The sequence below is a fragment of the Poecilia latipinna genome, unplaced genomic scaffold, assembly GCF_001443285.1.
Source record: "Poecilia latipinna isolate Pla-1442-1.1 unplaced genomic scaffold, P_latipinna-1.0 Scaffold840, whole genome shotgun sequence".
Classification (NCBI taxonomy): Eukaryota; Metazoa; Chordata; class Actinopteri; order Cyprinodontiformes; family Poeciliidae; genus Poecilia; species Poecilia latipinna.
In genome coordinates, this window is record NW_015113456.1 from 269,028 (window position 1) to 278,476 (window position 9,449).

Genomic DNA, 9,449 nt, shown 5'->3' on the forward strand with positions numbered 1-9,449 from the left:
TTCTTTTATCAACCTACAAAGAATATAATATAATATAATATAATATAATATAATATAATATAATATAATATAATATAATATAATATAATATATTTTAAAATATTTTAATATGGTATAATCTTATTTAGGTTTTTATTTTTCTTTATTTAGTAGTAGTGTCATTATAATTTTTATTTCCATTAGTAATCATGATAATAAAGTTAAATAATAATCCTAGTACAATAAATAGTAAAGTTCATTTCCAACTTTTCTCTAACATATAAGGTTTTGCTTTTCCATTGTGAAATATACTGAAATTGTTTGAAATGCGTAACGTGAACCAACTAATTAAAGGCTGTATTTAGAGAGCTTAGAGTGAACATTTCTAACACTTAAAAATAACTCACGGTGTCGCTGTTGGCTCATCCAAAACAATTTCATCGTTGCCACTCCACCCATTAGTGCATAGACAGCAGATAGAGCTTTGATGCATAAGCGGTTAAAGACTTGAACATTTAGCGTTCTGCATAGTTTTAGTGGATCCAAACATCTTGTTGTCAATGCAGTGTTCTTTTTTCGTTCTGTAGTATATTTTCTGTCTTTAGCTGAGGACTATTTGCACGGAAGATGCGACACAAAAGATTTTCTGCGCTATTTCTTATCATCTGCTTTGTTGCCATAATTGTCACAATGCCTCTTGTTCGAGGAGATCTGAGCTATTCTTTTCCGGAGGAGATGAAACGTGGATCTGTTATTGGAAATATTGCCAAAGACCTCGGACTTAATCTTGGAACATTTTCTTCTCGAAAGGCTCGTGTAGATATCGAAGGGGCTCGTAAACGTTTCTGTGACGTTAATAAGAACACCGGGGATTTAATCACGTCGGGCAGAATTGACAGAGAAAACCTTTGCGGTAAGAAACCCTTCTGTGTAGTGACGATCGACCTGGTGTTAGAAAATCCTCTAGAGCTTCATCGCGTCAGTCTTCATGTACTAGATGTAAATGATAACTCGCCAAAATTTAGTGAAAATTTTATTGAAATGGAAATTCACGAGTCGGCCGAGAAGGGTAGCCGCTTTTCTATTGGAGTCGCCCATGATGCAGATATAGGTCAAAACGATGTACAGAGATACATCCTCGAAACTAACGAAAAATTTATTCTTGCTGTTGAAAACAATAAAGTTGAATTGGCTCTGGAGAACAAGCTTGATCGAGAGAAACAAAAGGAAATAAGTTTGCTTCTAACAGCTATAGATGGCGGATCTCCACAGAAATCAGGTACTGTAGTCATACATGTTACAGTGCTGGATGCTAATGATAACGCCCCTGTGTTTTCTCAGGCCGTTTATAAAGCAAGTGTGCCTGAAAACTCGCCGCCCGAAACTCTAATAATTACTGTAAATGCTACTGATGCTGATGAAGGTGTGAACGGAGATGTAACTTATAAGATTGGACACATATCTGAGGATGAAGTCAGTTTATTTTCTATTGATCCAAAAACGGGGCAAATTAAATTAACAGGCGTGATTGACTATGAAGAAAATAATTCTTTTGAAATGAGCGTTGAAGCAAAAGATGGATTAAGACTAACGTCATATGCGAAAGTGTTAATAGATGTTATAGATTCGAATGATAATTCACCAGCCATTTATCTAAAATGGCTGTCCAACCTCATACCTGAGAACGTGTCACCTGGTACAGAGGTGGGAGTCATTAACGTTCATGACAGAGATTCCGAGAATAATGGACAGGTCCGCTGCTCCATCCAGCAAAACGTCCCTTTTAAATTAGTGCCTTCTATTAAAAACTATTATTCTTTAGTGACCACAGGGCAATTGGACCGTGAACTAGTATCTAATTACAACATTACAATCACTGCCACTGATGAGGGCTCTCCACCTCTGTCTTCCTCTAAAACTATTCAGTTGTCTGTAGCTGACATCAATGACAACCCACCTGTGTTTGAGGAACAGTCCTACAGCGCATATGTGAGTGAAAATAACAAACCTGGATCCTCTTTATGTACTGTTTCTGCTAGAGATCCTGACTGGAGACAAAACGGTACAGTGATTTATTCTCTGTTACCTGGTGAGGTGAACGGTGCCTCTGTGTCCTCCTATCTATCTGTTAATGGAGACACCGGAGTGATCCACGCTGTGAGGTCATTTGATTATGAACAGTTCAGGAGTTTCAAGGTCCAAGTGATGGCCAGAGACAATGGTTCTCCTCCTCTCAGCAGCAATGTGACTGTCAGTGTGTTCATATCTGATGTGAATGACAACTCTCCTCAGATTTTGTATCCCGCCCCAGAGGGCAGCTCCTTCATGACTGAGTTAGTCCCTAAAGCTGCACATGGAGGGTCTCTGGTGTCCAAAGTGATTGCGGTGGATGCAGACTCTGGACAGAACGCCTGGCTGTCCTATCACATAGTCAAAGCCACAGATCCTGGACTTTTCAATATTGATCTACACAGTGGAGAGATCAGGACAAAGCGGGACATTTCAGAATCTGACAGCATGAAACAGACCCTGATTGTTGCAGTGAAAGATAATGGACAGCCCTCTCTGTCTGCCACCTGCTCAGTTTATTTACTTATTTCTGATAACTTGGCTGAAGTGCCAGAACTGAAAGACATTTCTTATGATGAGAAGAACTCCAAGCTGACTTCTTATCTGATCATCGCGCTGGTTTCTGTGTCCACTTTCTTTCTGACCTTCATCATCATCATCCTTGGTGTGAGGTTTTGTCGCAGGAGAAAGCCCAGACTGTTGTTTGATGGAGCAGTAGCCATCCCAGGAGCTTATCTTCCTCCTAATTACTCAGATGTTGACGGCACAGGGACTTTACACAGCACTTACAATTACGACGCTTATCTGACAACAGGATCTAGAACCAGTGACTTTAAGTTTGTATCATCTTACAATGACAACACGCTGCCTGCTGACCAGACTCTGAAGAAAAGTCCAACAGACTTTGAGGATCCCTTCTTAACTCTGGAGACATCCATTGAGGTAGGACTTTCATTCCCCCCCCCAAATGAGTATCTATCTTGAGTCTTTTTAATGCCTTTCTCAGTGATTAGTTCTTTTTTTTCTGTGATTTATTGTGTTTGTTTGGCACATAAGTTTCTCAACATCTTCACCACAAAATTATATTAACCTTGCGGCAATGACTAACTGCCACAGTCAATTATTTGCATTTGCAATTTTCCCCAATAGTTCGACAAACCCCTTTTTCATATCTTCCTACTATTGTTTTTGTATTAATCTTTAGAAATCTATTGAACCCTACACTTTATGTTCATGTTCTCAAAAATCATCAGGTCTTTTATTCCCGTGTTTTATTATTATAACATAATTAACTGAGGACTTAAAGGCATCAGGTGGAAAGTATATGTTGATCCCTTTGGGGGAAAAAAAGAGTTCAACGTCAGTCAGACTGACACCAAAGGACTCATCAGTGAGGCAACATGCGTGTGATCAGGCCTCACTTACCTTAATTGCCAGGAAGTTTAAGTTTAGTGGTTTTCCTGTGAGAAGGATTTGAACTACTGTGACTCTGACTCTTTATAATGGTCATTTTTTCCAGACACTTTCTAAATTATTTGCTTTACATTACTCTTTATAGATTTTCTCAGTCACTTGCATTTCTCAGAACATAATTGAAATTCTCAGGACGACTTGTTCAACCTTTGATTCATTATGTCACATTAAAATATTTTTTTCTTATTTTGTTCAGCACATTGCAAATGTTTTTGTACATAAATACCAATATTTGTTTACAGTTTTATGCATGTTTCTATATTTTCAATTGCTTTTGTCATGTTGCTCAAAATGTTTTATTTGGGTTTCTGTTGAATTGTCTCTACTTCTACACCCTTTAATTATTCGTCTTTTTTATCTTAAGAGTTAAGAGCACATTTCGTTGCATTGAGGGCACAAACTTAACATTATCTTTTATGCTGAGATTTACAAATAGATTTAATTAAAAAAATAATATATTTCTAAATTACAAATAAGCTGCTTTTAGTGATGTGAATGAACATAAATGATGAGCAGGACTCTCGCTCTCTCTCTTCCTCTCTCTCTCTCTCTCTCCGTCGACATATCACTTCATATCTATGGTACCGTTTTACGTGCCTCTTAGGGCAAAATTACATTGTCTACATTCAGCAGTTGCTCTGAACCTTAAATATTTCAGATTTATTTTACTTTTTTATGGATAACCCAGTCTGATAAGCTTATTTTTATGAGAAATCAAAAATGTTCTATTAATTTAACCACGGAAAAAACCTGCAATACATCTGAAGCAAATAGCTTAAGTTAAAAGACATATCCGTTGTATCTTTTGGCTCCTTTGAAGGTAAGCTGTACGTATTTAGTTTCAATAAAAAAGGGGGAAAAAAGAAAATACATCTCGGTTTTTATATATGTATAAGCATTTATTTGTGGTTTTGCTAAGAGGCATGGTGTGAAAACAACAGGACTGAAGATGTCGCTCTTGGCTGTCGGAAAATTATCTCGGGCCACTCCACCCACAGATGAATGGGTGTTCAGTTTGCATTTTTACAAAGGAAATGTTAGAATATAGTGGCCATATTGAACTGTTATCCCTTGCTGTATGCGTTTTATTACTTTGTGTTTTAATGGTGTTTTTGAAACATTCGTGTGCTTCAACAACGATCAAAACGCATTTTTAATCAAGATGAGAGACAAAGGATTCCCAAGACTCGGCCTGATTTTGTGCTTTGCTTTATTTTTTGAAGCGCCGCATGAGGTACGTGGGGATCTGAGCTATTCTATTCCAGAAGAGATGAAACGAGGATCTGTTGTTGGAAATGTAGCAAAGGATCTGGGCGTTGATCTGCGGACCTTAGCGTCTCGACAAGCCCGTGTTGACTTTGAAGGCACTCGGAAGCGCTACTGTGATATTGCAATGAACAGCGGGGATTTAATTTTGTCGGAAAGGATAGACAGAGAAAGCCTTTGCGGAAAAAAATCTGCGTGTGTTCTAAAAGCAGGTCTGGTGTTGGAAAACCCGCTGGAGCTTCATCGTTTAAGCCTTCATATACAAGATGTGAACGACAATTCGCCGCACTTTAACGAAAAATTGATCGAAATGGAAATAAGCGAATCGGCAGAGAAAGGATACAGTTTCTCTATAGAGGAGGCCCATGACGCTGATATAGGTTCAAATGGAGTGCAAAGATACATACTTCAAGCGAATGACAATTTTATTCTTGCTGCAGATGGCAGCAAGGTTGAACTGACGCTGGAGAATAAACTTGATCGGGAGAAACAAAAAGAAATCAATTTACTTCTAACAGCTTTAGATGGCGGATCTCCTCAGAAATCAGGTACTGTGGTCATACATGTAACAGTGCTGGATGCTAATGATAACGCCCCAGTGTTTCCTCAGGCAGTTTATAAGGCAACTGTGCCTGAAAACGCGCCCTTAAAAACAATAGTGGTTTCTGTTAGCGCCACAGATGCAGATGAAGGAGTCAATGGAGATGTCACTTATCAATTTGGCCACATGACTGAGGACGTGGCGAATTTGTTTTCGATTGATTCCAGAACGGGAGAAATAACAGTGATGGGAACAATTGACTATGAAGAAAGACATTCTTTTGAAATAAGAGTTAAAGCTAAAGATGGATTAGGACTGAACTCACATGCTGAAGTGTTAATTGATGTTATCGACGTAAACGATAATGCGCCAGAAATTTACCTGAAATCCCTGTCCAACCCAATACCTGAGAACGTGTCACCTGGTACAGAGATGGGCATCATGAACGTTCAAGACAGAGACTCTGATAAAAATGGACAGGTCCGCTGCTCCATCCAACAAAAGGTTCCTTTTAAGTTGGTGCCTTCCATTGAAAACTATTATTCTCTGGTTACCACAGGACACCTGGACCGTGAACTAGTATGTGATTACAACATTACAATCACTGCCACTGATGAGGGCTCTCCACCTCTGTCTTCCTCTAAAACTATTCACTTATCTGTAACTGACATCAATGACAACCCACCTGTGTTTGAGGAACAGTCCTACAGCGCATATGTGAGTGAAAATAACAAACCAGGCTCCTCTTTATGTACTGTTTCTGCTAGAGATCCTGACTGGAGACAAAACGGTACAGTGGTTTATTCTCTTTTACCTGGTGAGGTGAACGGTGCCTCGGTGTCCTCCTTTCTATCTGTTAATGGAGACACAGGAGTGATCCACGCTGTGAGGTCATTTGACTATGAACAGTTCAGGAGTTTTAAAGTCCAAGTGATGGCCAGAGACAATGGTTCTCCTCCTCTCAGCAGCAATGTGACTGTCAGTGTGTTTGTATCTGATGTGAATGACAACTCTCCTCAGATTTTGTACCCCGCCGCAGAAGGCAGCTCCTTCATGACTGAGTTAGTCCCCAAAGCTGCACATGGAGGATCTCTGGTGTCCAAAGTGATAGCAGTGGACGCAGACTCTGGACAGAATGCCTGGCTTTCCTATCATATAGTCAAAGCCACAGATCCTGGACTTTTCAGTATTGATATGCACAGTGGAGAGATCAGGACACAGCGGGACATTTCAGAATCTGACAGCATGAAGCAAAACCTGATTGTTGCAGTGAAAGATAATGGACAGCCCTCTCTGTCTGCCACCTGTTCCATGTATTTACTTATTTCTGATAATTTGGCTGAGGTGCCAGAACTGAAAGACATTTCTTATGATGAGAACAACTCTAAATTGACTTCTTATCTGATCATCGCTCTGGTTTCTGTGTCCACCTTCTTTCTGACCTTCATCATCATCATCCTTGGTGTGAGGTTTTGTCGCAGAAGAAAGCCCAGACTGTTGTTTGATGGAGCTGTAGCCATTCCCGGAGCTTATCTTCCCCCAAATTACGCAGATGTGGATGGCACAGGAACTTTACACAGCACCTACAATTATGATGCCTACCTGACAACAGGATCTAGAACCAGTGACTTTAAGTTTGTATCATCTTACAATGACAACACGCTGCCTGCTGACCAGACTCTGAGGAAAAGTCCGACAAAGTTTATTGATCCGTTTGAAGGCCTGGAGACACCTGAAGAGGTAGGGAACTAATGTATTTTATTTTTTGTGTTGTCATATCATCCAGAATCTTTTTTTTTTTTAATTTTGAATTGAGTCAGCACTTTGTAACTTAGAGTTTTGCAAAAAATATTCTGACTGCTGGTGTTGTATTCCATATTGTCGACTAACATAGCAACGGATTATTAATTCCTGACGACATTTAATCACATTCCTGTCGGCCTGATACACTTCAAATTTCATTGTCAAAAATGCATCAGATTTTTAAACACATATTTGCTGGCTCTGGGAGTTCTTTTTTCATTTTCCTATGATCTCAAATCCTTGTGATATTATGTTATACAAAATTTCACCAAATCTTTAGGTTCTCCTTACGCAAGTTATTATTAAGCATTTTAAGCTTATGTCAAACAAACAACCAAAAAAAAGGACAAATAACTGCTTGCTTCCTTAAAGTGAAAACTTTGGAGCAGTTATTTATTTATGTATTCCCTTTTTTGAGGAGAGTGGTGAGAGAGAGTTTGTGAAGGGGGTGGGGGTATAGTACTTGCTTTCCGTGGTGCTGAATTACATTTTTTTGCCGCCGATATTAGATGGAAAATATCTGAGGAATTATTTTAATTTTGATTTAAAGTATACGTTTTTTTTATGCAGTCTTTCTTGTGAAATTGGGAATTTCAGACTCATTTCGTTTTCTTGCGTTTGTAATGTCCAGTATCTACTCGTGGAGTCGCTATTGGCTTGCAGATAGTCTTCGTTCTCCACCCATAGCAATATCGCATTCATGATTTAAAACCAGAATCTCCATTGTTCCAAGAGCTCCCTTCACCTACCTGCTTTTTACAAATATCCTGTTTTTTTTGTTTGTTTGTTTTTTCGAAGAAAGGCGGCTTTTCTTTGTGTCAAAGTTGAATTGAAACCATGGGCTTCAGTGGACATTTGTTCTTCAGTATCATGTCAGGTTTTGCTTTTTACATAAAATTATCTGCTGCAGACCTGAGCTATTCCGTTCCAGAGGAGATGAGGCCTGGTTCTATTGTCGGAAATATCGCTAAAGACCTCGGACTGGAAGTGGCAAAAATGTCCACTCGAAAAGCTCGGATCGATACTGAAGACGCCAATCAGCATTTCTGTGATCTTGATCTAAGAATGGGGAATTTTATCATAAAGGAAAGGATTGACAGAGAGGAGCTGTGCGGCGAGAAGACTTCATGCTTGCTGAAATATGAATTGGTTTTAGAAAGCCCCTTGGAGCTGCATCGGATTTCTCTGCACGTTCAAGACGTGAACGACAATTCCCCAGTTTTTCCTAAAGATGCAGTTAAACTAGAAATAAGGGAATCAGCTGCTAAGGGAGCGCGGTTTCGTGTTAATGAAGCCCATGACGCGGATATCGGACAGAATACGGTAAAGCAATACAGTTTGCAAACAAATGAACATTTTGTTTTATCAGTTAGAGAAGATACAGATGGATCCAAAACCATCGAGCTAGTTTTAGACAAAGAGTTAGATCGTGAAAAGGAACGTGAGTTGAATTTCACCATTATTGCTGTTGATGATGGAAATCCACGGAGGTCAGGGACCGTAAATATACACGTCACTGTTCTTGATGCTAATGATAACGCACCCGTTTTTGATCAGGCAGTTTACAGAGCAAGTCTTCCTGAAAATGCGCCCCATGATTCTGTCGCGGTGACTGTTAAAGCTAAAGATGCAGATGAGGGTGTAAATGGGGACGTTACGTATGAATTTAGCCGCATCCCAGAAAGAGCTAAAAGGGTTTTTACACTAAATAACAAAACGGGGGAAGTAAAAGTCATTGGGAGTCTTGATTTCGAGAGTGATTCTAAATATGAAATGCGCATCAACGCAAAAGATGGCTATGGACTTTCATCTGATTCTAAAGTAATTATTGAGATTACTGACGTGAATGACAACAGCCCTGTTATTTATGTGAAATCTCTGACGAATCCCGTGACAGAAAGCGTGTCACCTGGAACAGAGGTGGGAATAATTAATGTACAGGACAGAGATTCTGATATTAATGGACAGGTTCGCTGCTCTATCGAGCAAAACGTCCCTTTTAAATTGGTTCCATCGATTAAAAACTATTATTCATTGGTGACCACAGGACAACTGGACCGTGAATTAGTGTCTGATTACAACATTACAATCACTGCAACTGATCAGGGCTCTCCACCTCTGTCTTCCTCTAAAGCTATTCAGTTATCTGTAGCTGACATCAATGACAACCCACCTGTGTTTGAGGAACAGTCCTACAGCGCATATGTGAGTGAAAATAACAAACCTGGATCCTCTTTATGCTCCATTTCTGCTCGAGATCCTGACTGGAGACAAAACGGTACAGTGATTTATTCTCTGTTACCTGGTGAGGTGAACG

The 9,449-nt window shown here is 39.5% G+C and overlaps 2 protein-coding genes across 2 annotated transcripts in view; both read left to right on the forward strand.

The window, feature by feature from the left end:
* Nucleotides 1–439: 439 nt before the first annotated feature.
* The window catches only part of LOC106956706 (protocadherin gamma-A12-like), a 29,996-nt gene continuing 20,986 nt past the window's right edge, over nt 440–9,449 (forward strand). Inside the window, exon 1 of the mRNA XM_015047707.1 lies at nt 440–2,817. Coding sequence (XP_014903193.1) covers nt 607–2,817 — 2,211 coding nt within the window. The 5' untranslated portion in view covers nt 440–606. The remainder of the gene's footprint in view (nt 2,818–9,449) is intronic.
* Nucleotides 4,458–7,081, forward strand: LOC106956689 (protocadherin beta-15-like). Its single transcript, XM_015047690.1, has one exon. It carries the CDS (start codon nt 4,601–4,603, stop codon nt 7,079–7,081), a length of 2,481 nt encoding a protein of 826 aa, XP_014903176.1. The 5' UTR covers nt 4,458–4,600.